Below are 16986 nucleotides of genomic sequence, written 5' to 3'. Positions count from 1 at the left end.
AAATAATTAGAAAAACCAAGCTAGCTATCGCTCTATCTACTTTTTTTTTTATCTATGTATTCTCACTATTAATTATCCTATCATATTTTGTTTCTCCTTTAAAAAATGCATTAGCAAAAACGTGGCAAAACGTCATGCATTTTTTGGGTTACAAGCTGAGCTTTCTGTGACCACAGGACAAAAGATGCACTCAGAAAAAAAGATGCAGTGTGCGGACATTCCCTAAGACAGTAGTTGGCAAACTCCCTTTAGCTGAGGCTTATCTCCAGGGAGAGCAAACTAATCAGCTTCTACAAGTCAGTGAAGTGGCCGCGGGTAAGACCGCGGCTGAGTTCCCATAATCTGCGCCAACAAAATCCCCACGCTCAGATTTTATGCAAGGGTACATTTCTTTACTGGTAAACATCTCAATGACACACGCAGCTGGCTTAGCAGCACATATAATCAGAGTTTGCTATCCGGGTCTCTAACTTCGCACACACGGCACAGAACACAAAAAAACCAGCAATGATAAACAAGAATTCTGTCCCTGACTTGCCCTATGGGTTACATTACCAGTCCAAAACACAAGGAGGGAGGGCTCCCACGTAGCAGGCCTGGACTCCGGGTAAACAGCGGCGACTCCAAGGGAGAGAGATGGGAAGATCTTCAGCCCTCTCAACAGAGGACTAGCATACAGTCTCTTGGTATGGAGGAAGGAGACGGTACGGAGGTTGCTTGAATCCAGTATCACATCTGCAGCAGTTCTGGCAATCCCTCACACTTCAGCGATGAGGGCAGTATTAGGCAGGTCTGCTCTGATACAGCTCCAGTGGCTCAGTGTCCTTTTTCCCGCACTTTTTTCCTGTACAACCAGTGTCTGTGGGAGGGGATCAGATTTTACAGTGTCCGCCCCTCGAGCAATTTCAGCACTTGTCCACAAGGTGGCAGCACCATCCTGTGTAATGTCAGTCTCCATGTCCTTTTCAGTCAAAAAACAGTCAGAGCTGCTCGCCTCATTACATATCCCCACACTGAAAGGTTGTCAGTCCCTGTCAACATTCACAGGTTCCAGGGCAGCGAGGACTGAGGCTGTGGCAGGGGGAGGCTGAGAAGCGGGCCATACATACTGGTCCCTATAAGACTGCCCAGGAGGAACCCCGGCAGTGGTGCGGGTAGTACGCCGCAAAGGTGGATTTCACTCCACTCTATCACCGGTTACACTCTCTACCTCCATCAGTTCCCTAGAGGGAGAGCCAGTCTGCGCAGACGGGTAACCAGTCCCGCAGTCAACAAGGTCACTATGCTGAGTAATGTCAATGGTGTCAGTCATGTCAGCAGTGTCGTCCTCACTGGGTACTGTGGTCAGGGGGTCAGGCTGGGATCGGCAGGGGCACAACATATTCCGGTGCAAGGTGCGAGAGTTGCCGCTATCTTCGCCCCGGACTCTGTACACATGACCATCAGGGTAGGGGCGCTCAACTACCCGATAGACTTCAGCTTCCCACTTAGCTCGGAGTTTTCCTTGAGGCTTCTTAATACGAACCAGGACTAGCTGTCCTACTTCTAAGGGTTCTTCCTGTATGGGGAGCGGGTCAGCATGTCTCTGGCCCCGGATTTGTTGGTCTACCAGTTGGTATACAGTTTCCATCTTCTGACGATGAGTGTGTAGCCAGGATGGATAGGTACCGCCGGTATCTTTTTCAGGACTGGTCAGGTTTAGGTCACGGACCCCTTTTCCTGGGCGGCCAAAGAGAAGGGTGTGTGGGGTAAAACCCGTCACAGAGTGGACTTGATTGTTGTAGGCCCACACTAGATCCGGGAGGAATTGGGGCCATTGGTCTTTCTTGTCATCGGCTAAGGTGCGGATCAACTGGAGTAGAGTCCGGTTAAAGCGCTCACATGCACCATTCCCCTGTGGGTGGTAAGGGGTGGTTCTGGACTTCTGGATCCCATACATCCGATGCAGCTCCTCAATAATTTGACCTTCAAAACAAGCCCCCTGATCAGAGTGCAACCTCTCCGGACACCCATAGACCTGGATGAACTGTCGACAGATGGCCAGCGCAGCTGACTTGGCAGTCTGATCTTTGGTAGCAACAGCAACTGCGAATTTTGTGAAATGGTCTACCATAACCAGACAGTATTGGTAGCCACCACTCGCCGTCCCAATCGACAGGTAGTCCACCATCAACAGCTCAAGGGGCCGGGATGTCTCAACTGTTTGGACAGGTGCACGCTGTTCAGTGGACTTGTAAAGCTCACAGGTGCGACAGGCTTGGCAGACATCTTCAACCAGCTTGCAGAGTCCCGGACAGTAGATGGACTGTTCGATCCACCGGAAGGTCTTGTCTATTCCAAAGTGGCCATTCCTTTTGTGTGCTTCTCCCACCATCTCACGGGCCATTTGGGCCGGCACTACAACCTGTAGGCACTCCTCCAGCATGTGGGATAGGAAAATCCTCTGGTATAGCACTCCTTCTCTCAGAATCAGATGATCCCATTGGCTGAGCAGGGTCAGGGTACTGGTGGACAGTCGTGACCGCGTGTCAGAGGACGGCTTCTGCTGCTGCTTCACCCATTGTTTAAGTAGGGCACATTCAGCATTCTGGTCCTGGATTCTGCACCATTCCTGTGGGGACAGTGGGGACCCTACTGGAGTGCCAGCCTCATCCACAGCATACTGGCGGCAATCCATCATCTGCCGGGCTAATCTTGCGAAGTCAGGCATCACGTCTCCTTCCAGCTCTTCGTCCCGGTCCTTAGTGGACGAGGGGGATGTCCTTCTGGACAGGCTGTCCGCATTCTGATTTTCAGCCCCAGCTCTATATTTAATCTTGTAGTTAAACTTGGAGAGCCGAGCCATCCATCGCTGCTCCATAGCCCCAAGTTTCGCATTTTCTAAGTGGGCCAACGAGTTGTTGTCCGTCAGGACTAGTACTTCTGCCCCCGTCAGATATCCGGCAAATTTCTCAGTCATTGACCACATCAAGGCCAACAGCTCCAGCCGGAATGAACTGTAATTGGTGGGATTCTTTTCACCTTCATGTAGGGACCTACTGGCATAGGCTACAACACGTTCCTTGCCTTCTTGTACCTGTGAGAGTACTGCCCCCAGACCCTGTAGGCTGGCGTCAGTATGTAATTGAAAGGGCAGGGTGTAATCTGCATATGCCAGGATGGGGGACGACGTCAAGGCACCCTTTAGAGCTTGGATAGACTCTTCTTGGGTAGGGCCCCAATTGATGCGGCGTCCTCTGGGACTGTTGGTGGTCCCTCGAAGCAGGTCATGCAGTGGTGCGGCAAGTCGGGCGAAGTTCTTGACAAACCGACGGTAGTAGCCTGTCAGTCCCAGGAAAGCTCTGACCTCCTTGACAGTTGTGGGCTGGGGCCAGTCCCGTACGGCGGCTATTTTCTCCGGCGATGGTTGTACACCTTCGGCCGAGATCCTGTGGCCCAGGTAATCGATCTCCTGCTGTAGAAGACGGCACTTGCTGGGTTTCAACTTCAAGCCATGTTCCCTTAACCTCTGGAACACGCGGCCCAGCTTCTGTAGATGTTCTTCGAACGTGGCTGAATAGACCACAATGTCATCAAGGTAGATGAGGGTGAAGTCGAAATTGAAGTCTCCCAAGCAGCGCTCCATCAGCCTCTGTAAAGTTCCCGGCGCGTTGTTCAGGCCGAAGGGCATCCTGTCAAACTCGTACAGGCCCATGGGTAGGATGAAAGCGGTCTTTTCTCTGTCCTTTTCGCTCATGGGTACCTGCCAATAGCCGCTGGCCAGATCCAGGGAGGAAAAGTACTTGGCTTTCTTCAGAGCCGTCAGGGATTCTTCGATCCTCGGCAAAGGGTATGAGTCCCGGATGGTGCAAGCATTCAGGCGGCGGTAGTCCACACAGAACCTCAGGAATCCGTCTTTCTTTTTAACTATTACCACCGGTGCAGCCCAGGGGCTCTGTCTCTCTCGTACCACTCCGGCATGGAGCATGGAATTCAGGAGGCTTTTTACTTCCTGGTATTGCTGGGGTGGTATCTGCCGGTATCTCTCACGGATAGGAGAAGCGTTACCCGTAGGGATCTCGTGTTGGATACTGGTGGTGCATCCAAAGTCGGTGTCATGCCGGGCAAAGGACGCCTGGTGTTCCTGTAGTAGTTTTTCCACCTGGAAAACTTCCTGTTTAGAGTATTGGGATGTATCCAGCTGACACTTCTCTAACAGCTCCTTTCCAGCTTCAGTGTCATCTGTGGCGGTGGCCATGGCGGAGACAGTCACTGTCCAGTCTCCCTCTGTCGATGGGGCAAACTGGAGGGGGCCCTTGGGATTCACCTCTGTAGGTAGGGCGTAGACTCTGGCGAGCTGCGTCCCCTGCTTCTAGGTCAACGCCTACACTAGCCGTATTGCTCAGACGGACAGGGATCCTTCCCCTCCTCACGACAGCCAGAGTGCGAGCGACTAATGGGTTCAGTTTTCCCTCCCTCGGGGTTCGCGGCTCAATCAGTACCTCCACGCCTTCAAGTGGTCTTGTGGTGCTAAGGGGTAGTGAGATAATTGTCTCCTTTTCAGCCGGTAAGGTGATCCTAGTGTGGCGAGGCACGGTGATAGTGGCTATGGGCCATTTGCTGTAGGCTGCAGGCCCGAACCACTCTTCGGAATGCTCGGCGGGTGGCCCCGTGTATGGTAACTTCCTGCCAGTACTTGGGTCCCCGCTTGTAAACAATATCAGGTCCAGGTCTTTCAGGATGTTCATCCCAATAATCATGGGCGTTTCCGAACCGAAGCCTTCTTTGACCACGATTATCCCCCTCTTCCCGAGGTCCTGTTCACACATTTCGGTGTTCATCCAAGCTACTCCCGTTACTGGAATGGATAGATTATTGGCTGCTTTGATCTTGATGACGGTATTCGGGTCATAGGCAGCCCATGGTTGTAGATATTTCTCGTAAAACTGCTCTGAGATAGTGGACACCTGGGATCCAGTATCCATTAGTCCTTGCACGGCAACTCCCTCTAGCATTACTTTCAGTGTAGGGCTGTTTGATGCAAGCTTGCTCCTTTGTTGGCTCCTTTTTTCTTTGGCCTTCCCGGTCGAGTGAGCCTCCTCAGCCGGGGTGTCTAGTTTAAAGGTGGCTGCTGTTGAGAGGCACAGCTTGGCGGTTCTAGTGAATAGGCCTGGGGCTCCACCCGCTGTTTCGAGTGAAACTCCACTTGCTGGGGTGTTTGAGAGTCCATCCGATGGAACGGCTGCGGATCGGGTTGGAAGGAGTTCTGGGGGCAACGGTTTGTTCTGTGACGGGGATCACTACATGTCCAGCACTTTCCCATAGGCCGGCCAGGTTGCCGTCTCACTTGCCCATCTGCCTGTCGGTCTAGTGTGAGCTGCAGCACCTGCTTCTGTAAGTCCACCACCATCTGCTTCAGTTCCTCCGTCGCTGTTCGGAGTATTTGTACTGTACATGGATCTGCAAGTAGCGCTATAAGTCTCTGTTCCCGTAACACGTCCCCTAGGACGTTCTATGGCTTCTTGTTTAACCTCAGCAAACGTAAGGGCTGGATTCATCCGGAGTAAGTCCTGCAATGAGCGGTTGAGATACGGATCTCTCAGTCCTATTACAAATTGGTCCCTCAGCACCATGTCGCGGGAGAATGTACCAGCTAGATTTTCTCCATTTTTTGCAGGCTTGTTCCAGCAGTACCTGGAGGGCGTTCGCATATTGGGGAATGTCCTCCCACTCGAGCTGTGTACGCTGGAAGAACATGTAGCGCAGTGTTCCCAGGTATCTGGTCAGCCCATAGGTGTTCTCTAGCACCCGTATCAAGTCATCTAATGTACGCTGGCCCCTAACCGTCTCCAGTCTGACTGTCGTCCATGCCTCCCCCTCTAACGTCAGCATAGCCATTTCCGATAAGGTCTTAGGGTCTGCATTATACATTTCCCCCACTATCCTAAGTTGTTCCGCCCATTCAGGTACAGGGTAATTCCGTCTATTAAACTTCCTCACTTGATTTACAATAGACGCCGGAGGAGCTGTCTGACTATAAGCTACCACCGGGAGGGGATTTTGCTGGTCACAGATCCTGCCGACTACGCCAGATGAAGTGGCCGCGGGTAAGACCGCGGCTGAGTTCCCATAATCTGCGCCAACAAAATCCCCACGCTCAGATTTTATGCAAGGGTACATTTCTTTACTGGTAAACATTTCAATGACACACGCAGCTGGCTTAGCAGCACACATAACCAGGGTTTGCTATCCGAGTCTCTAACTTCGGACACACGGCACAGAACACAAAAAAACCAGCAATGATAAACAAGAATTCTGTCCCTGACTTGCCCTATGGGTTACATTACCAGTCCAAAACACAAGGAGGGAGGGCTCCCACGTAGCAGGCCTGGACTCCGGGTAAACAGTGGCGACTCCAAGGGAGAGAGATGGGAAGATCTTCAGCCCTCTCAACAGAGGACTAGCATACAGTCTCTTGGTATGGAGGAAGGAGATGGTCCGGAGGTCCCTTGAATCCAGTATCACATCTGCAGCAGTTCTGGCAATCCCTCACACTTCAGCGATGAGGGAAGTCCGAGGCAGGTCTGCTCTGATACAGCTCCAGTGGCTCAGTGTCCTTTTTCCCGCACTTTTTTCCTGTACAACCAGTGTCTGTGGGAGGGGATCAGATTTTACAGTGTCTGCCCCTCGAGCAATTTCAGCACTTGTCCACAAGGTGGCAGCACCATCCTGTGTAATGTCAGTCTCCATGTCCTTTTCAGTCAAAAAACAGTCAGAGCTGCTCGCCTCATTACATCAGTATGCCAGATCCTTCTCTGATGTGCATCATCTGTCTTGAGGCCCCCACATATGTTCTAATCAGCCTATTCCCCCTGATATGAGCGGTTTCAGCAGACGTTAGGTAACAAACAATGTTGTATAACAATAATATTATCGCCACTGCTTTGGTATTCCGCCATTCTCTGTATTTCCTGGTTTGTCCTAATGAACTTATGATTCCTACAGCCAATCAGTTGCCGGATCTGTGGCCAACATAGCCAGTGATTGGGAGCATGGAGGAGACATCTTAGTCAGCAACTCAACTTATGTTACAGTCCATATGAGACAAGATAGAGAATACAACTTCTACACGTTCTACTTCCTGATATGTTTCCCTCATTATCTCTAGTAACTGCATTATTACACCGGATTATTTATGATGTTACATTGTCATCTTCTTACTCAGATTACTACTGATTGATCCATCAAGCATGGGTATAGACAAGGACAAGATGGAGCAGAGAATATTACATTTCACCCTAGAGATACTCTTCCGACTTACTGGAGAGGTGAGAGATTCTGATGATGTCACATTACATCATTCTTATCTATGGGAATAACAGATGGACAGAACTGGAGAGGTGAGGACTCTGGAAATGTCTGTAGTGACATTTATTTCTGTGTCTCTCCATAACCAGGATTACACAGTAGTGAAGAAGACCTCTAGTGATCGCTGTCAGGACCCTGTGTCTGAGGGATGGGGAAGACCCCTGAGCCCAATCACAGGGCCTCCACCTCACCCCCCGATACATGAGGACATCAATGACCAGAAGATCCTAGAACTCACCTACAAGATGATTGAGCTCCTGACTGGAGAGGTGACGCTGCTGGGAATACTGGGACATTATACAGTAACGCTATGAAGGGATCGGGGGGATGACGATATCATTGTATGTGTCAGGTTCCTATAAGGTGTCAGGACGTCACCATCTATTTCTCCATGGAGGAGTGGGAGTATTTAGAAGGACACAAAGATCTGTACAAGGATGTCATGATGGAAGTTCCCCAGCCCCTCGCATCATCAGGTAATAGACAGGACTTACACGGCCTATAATTATCTGTATGTAAGGAATGAATTCAGTCCCTGTATGTATTTCCTCCAGGTCTATCCAAAAAGAGGACAACACCAGAGAGATGTTCCCATCCTCTTCTCCCACAGGATTGTAAACAAGAAGATCCCGATGTTCCTCAGGATCATCAGGTAGATGGAGAGAAGGTGTCATGAAATCTCCCTATGATGTGTACACGGCTGTGAAGGTCTTGTGCTCAGTCTTGTTTTATCCTCCAGTATTATATATTTATACTTGTGTAATGAGAATGGTGGAGATGGCAGGATTAGAGCTGATCATAGATGTGACTTCTCCATCTGTCTGTGACTTTTACAATATTTGTTTCAGGGTGAAGATCTGACCCATATTAATACTACAGAGGCATATGTGAGAGGTGATGAGCGGTGTAAAGAGGAGATTCCTACATATGGCTACCCAGGTGAGTAGTGACCACTAGAGAAGTCACAGATTTCTTTATCGGTGGTGTTGTCCGGAGATTTCACAATCATTTATCACCATTTTGTCACTAGACCACAACATTCTCCTCCCCCTGAAACTGTTCAAATTACTTTGGGCACTGAATGGCCTTTTTCTGTAGAGCTTACTGTCTGGAGGATTCACCTACCCTCTGGAATTAGAAGATGCTGGCCCTTAATTGCCCAGATCTGTAATCTACAAAGGCAAATGATAGCATACATAGATTGTGGTGACGTTAGTGTACTGCCCTGAGAGGGGCCCGGCCGCTCCCTTGCCGGGCCGAGCCGCTCGAGGTCCGGGATCGGGGTGACGGTGGCTCGAGCGCCTCCGGACCGGGAGCCACGTCGCTCTGTTAAGGGGAGGCAGTGGGGTGGTGGTGTGGGACGAGGTTCGCAACCGCGGGCCGCGTTGTCGTTGGACGGGTCGTGACGCCACCCACGGGTCGTGGTGACGGGATGCACCACCGCTGCGGCTGGAGTGAAGGGGACTCCCGGGATCGGTGTTGCGGGCGCAGCCTGGATGTTAGCCCCTCCGCGGGTAGGGGCGGTGTGTCTTGGGGCCCAGTGGGACGGGCGATGATGATGTCGGGGTGCAAGGTGCCGTACTGCGGTGTGATGTCGTGCCCGGATGGCACTGGTGTACTCACTATTAATTCACACTCAGAGTCACTGGTAAACCAAAGTTCAGGTATGGTCGGGTTCCGCAGCCGGCTGCCTGTGTCCCTTGTTTGGCTGATGGTGGCCCCTTTCCCTTGCACCTCTTGTTTTGATTTTTGGCTCCCCTGCCTGGGCAGTGGTAGCCCGCTCCCCGGCGTTTAGCTGCCAGAAGAGCCCTTGGTTGCCCGCAGGCGCTGGCCCGTCGGATGTTTGGCCCTTGGCGGTGGCTCTCACCCGGTATCGGTGGGTTGTTGCCTTCTTTCGGGACTTTGGGTGAAGATGAACCCGTGAGGTCCAGACTGCAATCAGTTAATTTGCCTACACTCAGTGGCTTCCAAGCTAGGACGGGGTCTGAGTACCAGGTTACTGGTGCTCAGATTAGCTGTTGACTCCCCGGTTCAGGGCCGGCGGGCTCCAACCCTGGCCCGGTCCCTATGGTTCCGCCGGTCGCTATACCGGTACTTCTCAGGCGGCCACCACCGTCTGCCTGCCTGACGTTACGGGGATCCCAGGCTCCAACCTGGGTCCCTGACAGCTTTTCTCCTTCACCTCACTTGACCTAACCCTCAACTCAACTGTTTGTATTTCCTGCCTCAGGACAGTAGTCTCCTCGGTGGGCGAGCCTTTCCGCCTGACTCCGCCCACCTGGTGTGCCCTACTGGGCCTGAGGGAGGCATCAGGTCTCCCTTTCGGATGACGGGTGTGTCCTCACAAGGGATGGGGGTGTGTGTGTGGTGTGGTAGGTGTTGTTACCTGTGACCCCTGGTGTCCAGGGTGTCACATTCCCCCTTTGTTTAATGCAGACCGTCTGCGGGCTGCCCAACCAACTCCGGTTTATTTTTGTTTTCTTTTTCTGTCAACGGTAAAACGGGAAACATTTACAATTATAATAACATTTTTACAAAATATAGGATTTCGGAAGGTCTTCCCAGAACGGGAGGCATTTTACTTTAACGTTGCATAACTTTATTGAAGGAGCGGGTTCATGTCCTTCTGCCTTTCCCACCCAAACAACCTAACCTTGATGCTGCCCCTAAGAAATGGGTAGCACCCCTTTTCCCCAGTCCGGAAACAGGAACACGGCCAGATCACCCAGGCGGGAACGGGTATGGTGCGGCGCACCCGGCAGTTGCTCAAGGGCTCCCCGGAGGATGGTCACCGGTCCCGGTGGTGACCGGACCCCAGCCTGCTCTGCTGCGGGTCCTACCTCCAATCTGCCTCTCCGGAGGCTAACGGAACGGGAAGGCATGTAAAAGGGGGCAGGATGGGGCAATATTTACAAGCCCAAAAGTTTTTGGGTCTCCAGCAAGTCCACGGCCTTGTCCATGAGCAGTCACTCACGCAACAGGGGAAAACGGGGGTCAACGGGGCAACACAAGTCCCAACGGAGACGGGTCTTCAGTAGCTAATCAGGTAAGCGTCTCGTCAATTGGTTATTCGCTCATTCAACTTATATACACAATCAGGTCTTGCACCCCCTACAGATCAGTTTCTCTGTACCTAAGCGGGGGCCTACCTAGGTTAGGGTGGGTGGATCGTCTCAGTACTAGGGCATCAGTGGAAGGTAACGGGGGAGAAGGGACAACAAGTCCCTCTTCCCGGGTGTCGAGTCGAGTAGGTAAAGGCATAGGGGAACAGGGGGTAGGTGCATCCCTGGGCACTGGCTCTACTGGTTCTCTGGCGGGTGTTTCCGTCTCCACTTCTTCCTCGGGTTGCGGGAACATTATCACGGGAACAATCACCGCACCATTCTGCATGGACCAGTCCGCTGGAAAATCTCCCATAATGGTTTGGATCACCTCTTTCTTTGTTGCTTCATCACGGGGCACGGGAACTGGGGCCTCTTCTACCAGCCTCAGGTGATCCGGGCATCTCTTCAGGTGGTCCCTGGAAACGGTAGCCACGGTCCTCCCCTGGTCATAACTGATCAGGTAGGTCTTCTCATTCTCCCATCCGGTGGGCTGTATAACGTACGGAGTTCTCTCCCACTGATCATCAAGCTTATGGGTTCTGCGTTTTCGCTTCAGCACCACATCTCCCGGCTTGAAGGGAGTAGCCGGAGCTCGTTGGTTAAAGCGCTGTTCCTGCTTCTCCCGGCTCTGACGCAGGTTCCGCTCCACATACTCCTGAATCCGCCGGTACTGTACTTGGCATTTGGCATCCCAGTTGGCGGTGGAGGGTAGGGCTTCGGGCGCTTCCAAGCCCATCTCTAAGTCTACCGGCAGTCGCCCAGGTCGGGCCCTCATCAGGTATGCTGGGGTACACTTGGTGGAACTACAGGGTATGTTGTTGTACATATCTACCAAGTCGGGCAGCTTCTCCGGCCACAAGTTAGGTTCTTCCAGGGGTAACGTTTTGAGGAGGTTCAGGACCAGATGGTTCATTTTCTCACAAATCCCATTGGTCTGGGCATGGTAGGGGGTGGTCCGGATTTTCTTGCACCCGTACAATTGGCAGAACTCCTGAAACACTTCTGCTTCAAAGGCCCTGATCCGTAAGCACCTTCTCCGGGTAGCCATGGGGCCGGCTGAAGTAGGCTTCAAAGGCCCTGGCGGAGGTGCGGCCGGTCAGATCTTTTACTGGGACAACCACCATGAATTTGGAGTAGTGGTCCACGATGGTCAGGGCGTAGGTGTGCCCATTTCGGCTGGGCGCAAGCGTGACATGATCTAAGGCAACCAATTCCAGCGGCTGGTGGGTAACAATCGGCTGCAGCGGGGCCTTCTGGCTAGCTTCATCCCGTCTTCTCAGCGTACAAGGGCCGCACTCTCGGCACCACGCCTCCACGGGGTCCCGCATCCCATTCCAGTAGAACCGCTCTCTCAACAGGATCTCCAGCTTTTTCCAACCGAAGTGCCCAGCGCCGTCATGATAAGCTTGAAGGACCTTGGGTACACTATCCTGAGGCACCACCAACTGGCGAACCATCTCATGGGTTTTCGGGTCGGTCAGCTCCCGGTACAACTTCTGCTGGTACAGGCACAGGCGGTCCCTCTCCTTCCTCAGTCGCTGGGCCTCGGAGGGGGCCGCCGGGTCCATTAGGCGCACGACTTGGGCTATCAGGGTACTAACCAGTCGGACTGCAGGCGCCTGGTCTTGGGCGTCTCGCCACTCCTGGCTGGGCAGCGGGTCGAGGTCCACCTGTTGTTGGGCCACACAGGGCTTCTCCTCCTGCGGCTGGTGAAACGCGGGCAGCTCTATTTCTTCTAGGCGGTCCTCTTCCGCCCCCTCATCGGGTAGATGCGGCATTCTGGATAGGGCGTCCGCGTTGGTATTCTTGCACCCGGCTTGGTACTTGACGGTGAAGTCATAGTTAGACAGTCGAGCCATCCACCTCTGCTCAAGAGCACCCAGCTTGGCCGTGTCCAGGTGTGTTAACGGATTATTGTCCGTGTAGGCGGTGAACTTTGCTGCGGCCAGGTAGTGCTTGAACCTTTTGGTTATTGCCCACACCAGGGCCTGGAACTCCAGTTTGAAGGAGCTGTAATTCTCGGGATTCCGCTCGGTGGGTCGAAGCTTCCGGCTAGCATAGACGATCACCTTCTCCTTTCCGTCCTGGACCTGGGACAGCACAGCGCCTAGGCCCTCATTGCTGGCGTCCATATACAACACGAAGGGGAGGCCGTAGTCGAGGTAGGCTAAGATCTCTTCTCCCGTCAATGCCGATTTTAACTGCCAAAAGGACTCTTCCTGCTGCTCACTCCACACAAACTGGGCCCCGGAGGGTCTACCAACCTTGGTCTGTCTCACGAGGAGGTCTTGCATCGGGGAGGCCATCTTCGTGTACCCCTTGATGAAGCGACGGTAGTAGCCCACCAGGCCTAAGAACTATCGCACCTCTCTCTATGTGGTCGGGCGTGGCCAGTCCTGGATAGCTGTGATCTTTTCCAGGTCCGGGGCTACACCTTCAGCACTCACCACATGCCCGAGATACTGTACTTTGGGCTTCAGCAGGTGGCATTTGGACGGCTTCAGCTTCATCCCGTATTTAGCGAGGGCCGCAAACACTTCCGCCAGATGCTCCAGATGGGCTTCATACGTCCGGGAGTACACGATCACATCATCCAGGTACAGTAAAACTGTTTCGAAATTAAGATGGCCGAGACAGCACTCCATCACCGTCTGGAAGGTCCCCGGGGCATTGCACAGCCCAAACGGCATGCTGTTGAACTCGCAGAGTCCCATCGGTGTAGTGAACGCGGTTTTCTCACGGTCCTCTGGTACAACCGCCTCCTGCCATTAGCCACTGGTGAGATCAAGAGTGGAGAAATAGTTAGCGGTTTTCAGTGCGGCCAGAGACTCTTCGATGCGGGGGAGAGGGTAGGCGTCCTTGTGCGTAATCTGGTTGATTTTGCAGTAGTCCACGCACATCCTCATGGTGCCATCCTTCTTCTTCACTAGCACTAGTGGGGCTGCCCAGGGACTACAACTATCCCTAATGACCCCTGCCTCCTTCATGCTGCGCAACATATCTTTAGCGCACTGATAGTGTGCTGGGGGAATCGGCCTATACCTTTCCTTGATGGGCGGGTGTGTGCCCGTGGGGATATGGTGTTGGACCCCCTTAATCCTCCCGAAGTCCAGCGCATGTTTGCTAAAAACCTGCCCATACTCCTGAACCACCCGGTATACCCCCTCCTTGTGATGTGCTGGGGTAGATTCGGTACCAACATGTAGCTCCCGGCACCACTCCTCTGGTTGTAAGGGTGGTGTGTTGTGGCTGGTGTTAGGTGTAGGTGCAGCGGGCATGGTCTCGTGGATGGCATGGGTGTCGATGGTGAACAGCTTAGCTATCGTGGCATAGCGGGGGAGCCTAACCTCTTCCTCTCCACAGTTCAGCACCCTCGACCCGGTTAACTAAGTTTACACCTATCTGGGATAACAGTAATCTCCCGGAGATTTAGAAAATGGGGAATATTGAGGAGTGGAGAAGCAAGGGTGTAATATACATGCATCAGATATTGGACGGAGGAATTGTGAAATCGTTCCCGCAGTTACAGAGTGAGTTTCAGTTACCGGCGTCTGGCTGGCTCCACTACAGTCAATTAAAACATGCGATTGCAGCCCAAGCGGCTAAAAAAAGTGTGGACATACAGACTGACCTGGTACTGGAGTATGTGTGTAAGGGGGGAGGAAGCACTAAAGGGATCATTTCTGGCACATATAAAGATATATTACATACCTTTCTTTTAGACTACCCAATTAAAACTAAATCTAAATGGGAGGAGGAAGTTGGGCCGATAACGAAGGAGGTGTGGGAGAGTATCTTAGAGTATGTCCCTAAACTTTCCATGAGCGAACCGGCCAGACTATCTCACCTATACGTGATTCACCGGGTATATAGGTCTCCTTTACTGTTGTTTAAAATGGGGTTGAAAAGGAATTCGGAGTGTCCAAGGTGTCAGGGATCTGACGCAGGTATTTTTCATATGATGTGGTCTTGTCCGAGACTGGTCTCCTTTTGGACTAAGGTTATCCACAAGATAGGAAGAACATATGGGTGTGTCCTTCCCAGGGAACCATTGCTATGCATATTGGGATATGTTGAGGAGCTTGGGGTGGAAAATACTATGAAAATTGCCATTGCTAGGCTGCTGTATACGGCAAGAAAGCTGATCGCCAGGTCCTGGATTAAAAAAGACCCCCCCTACCAGGGGAGAGTACATTTAAAGGGTGAAATGTATTCTTCAGCTGGAACAGGGAGTGTATGAAAGAAGGGGGAATGTTAAAATGTTTGAGAAGCTATGGTCTCCTTGGCTGCAATGTGAATAGGACGAGTGATGGACCAGTAAACTGATTTGGGACCGGGATAGCCGTCGGAGACCTCTGATGTGTGTGTTTTGTTTTATTTGTGTTCCTAGTTGTTCCTCCTGCACAACGGGATGGTTGCTATAATGCAGTTGGAGGGTATTCTAAGGGGCACTTTGCACACTGCGACATCGCAGGTGCGATGTCGGTGGGGTCAAATTGAAAATGACGCACTTCCGGCATCGCATGCGACATCGCAGTGTGTAAAGGCTGGATGATACGATTAACGAGCGCAAAAGCGTCGTAATCGTATCATCGGTGCAGCGTCGGCGTAATCCATGATTACGCTGACGCGACGGTCCGATGTTGTTCCTCGCTCCTGCGGCTGCACACATCGCTGTGTGTGAAGTCGCAGGAGCGAGGAACGTCTCCTACCGGCCTCACTGCGGCTTCCGTAGGATATGCGGAAGGAAGGAGGTGGGCAGGATGTTGACATCCTGCTCATCTCCGCCCCTCCGCTCTGATTGGCCGCCTGCCGTGTGACGTCGCAGTGACGCTGCACGACCCGCCCCCTTAACAAGGAGGCGGGTCGCCGGCCACAGGGACGTCGCACGGCAGGTGAGTGTGTGTGTGAAGCTGGCGTAGCGATAACTTTCGCTACGCCAGCTATCACCACATATCGCTGCTGCGACGGGGGCGGGCACTATCGCACTCGGCATCGCAGCATCGGCCTGCGATGTCGCAGTGTGCAAAGTGCCCCTAAGTGTGTACTAAATGGGATGTAGTATCGGGGAGAAGTGTTGCTGCCGGGGTGGGGGAGGGGGCGGGAGGGGGAGTTAAAGGGGTAATAGATGTGATAATCTTAATTTGGATGCCGATTTGTTATTCTGATGTATGTATTCTGTTTTAATAAAAAAGTATCTGATTTATAAAAAAAAAAAACAGTTCAGCACCCTCACTGGCACTCTCCCCTTCTTGACGTCAATCACCCCCCTGGCCGCCGTTACGGTGGGCCAGTGTTCCGAAGGCGAGGGTTCCACCATCGCCGGGTAATCCTGTCCCTGGGAGCCGACTGCTGCTTTGCACCAGATCATCATTTCGCTCCTGGGCGGCACCACCAAGGGTGCTACATCCATCACCCGTGCACCACCGATCTCTCCACCTGTCAGGTTCACCTGCTGCCGCTGCAGGAGGGCCCGGATCTCACGCTGGAGTGCCCTCTGCCGGCCCCCTCCTTCGGTGGCTGACAACTGCTGCAGCAAACTCAACACATCGCCCATACAGTCCTCAATCACATTTGTCCCCAAAACTATCTTCGGGTTGCGATCACTAGACTCGTGCAGCACGACAATCATCCCCTGACGCTTCAGCTCTGTCCTTCCTACAGTCAGGGTCACTTCCTTAAGTCCCACCTGAGTCATAGGGAGCCCATTAGCCTCAACAACAGTCATACCACTGTCGGGGGGGCTAAGCTCACTGTCATCCCAATACCGCTGGTAAAACGCATAGGGCATGGTCGTTACCTGCGATCCAGTGTCCAGTAAGGCTGTGATCGGGACCCCATCCACCGCCACCGAGATGATAGGCCGGCCTCCAACATACCAGTCCCGCCAGTCCGCCGGACCATAAGGGTCTACTCCTGAGGATTGGCCCTTGGCCCCAAGGGTGGCTCGTTTAACGGACAGTGACGAGCTTAATGGCCGGGCTGGTTACACCGGTAGCACACCGGTGGTCCATACCGGGGGTCGCTGGCCCTCCTCCGCTGCATCCACGGGACATCCTCGGGGCGGTCGGCGAACTGGATGGTCTCCGGCGGCTTGACTCTCGGCTGAAGCTTGAGTGCGGCGACCACTCAGGCAAGTTCCTCGCTCATGTGTTGCACCTTGTCGGCCAGCTCATCCCTCGCCCCAACGTGCGCATCCGGTGCCGGTAGGGCCAGCAGTGAGGTGAGTACCGAGACGGGAGCGGTGGCGACCGGAAGGGGGGCCGCGTCCGGGAGACTGACCTCCAGAGGCTGCAGGGCCTTGATGGCCCGTTCCTTCACGACTGCAAAGTCCAGGTCGGGGTGTTCCAGGGCCCAAAGTCGCAAGTGCTTGCGGTCTTCGGCAGACCCCAGGCCCCGTAGGAACTGCTCCACCAGCATCTTGTTACTATCGGCCTCGCTGATGGTATCTGCCCGCTTCAGGGTTCGGAGAGCCGTCTGCAAGCGTAAGGCATAGTCCCTGATGCTGTCTGCTGACCGCTGCCGGCAGTGGTAA

General features: G+C 53.1%; 1 protein-coding gene across 1 annotated transcript in view; it reads left to right on the top strand.

The window, feature by feature from the left end:
* LOC142312950 (uncharacterized) overlaps positions 1-16986 on the top strand; it is a 93345-nt gene that overhangs the window by 56620 nt on the left and 19739 nt on the right. The window contains exons 12-16 of the mRNA XM_075351938.1: positions 7205-7307; positions 7437-7616; positions 7700-7823; positions 7902-7999; positions 8196-8286. Of these exons, the coding sequence (XP_075208053.1) occupies positions 7205-7307; positions 7437-7616; positions 7700-7823; positions 7902-7999; positions 8196-8286 (596 nt within the window). The remainder of the gene's footprint in view (positions 1-7204; positions 7308-7436; positions 7617-7699; positions 7824-7901; positions 8000-8195; positions 8287-16986) is intronic.

Source organism: Anomaloglossus baeobatrachus, chromosome 5 (assembly GCF_048569485.1).
Source record: "Anomaloglossus baeobatrachus isolate aAnoBae1 chromosome 5, aAnoBae1.hap1, whole genome shotgun sequence".
In the NCBI taxonomy this organism is placed as follows: Eukaryota; Metazoa; Chordata; class Amphibia; order Anura; family Aromobatidae; genus Anomaloglossus; species Anomaloglossus baeobatrachus.
The sequence above is the reverse complement of the archived record's forward strand: the minus strand, read 5'-3'. Positions and strand labels throughout refer to the sequence as shown.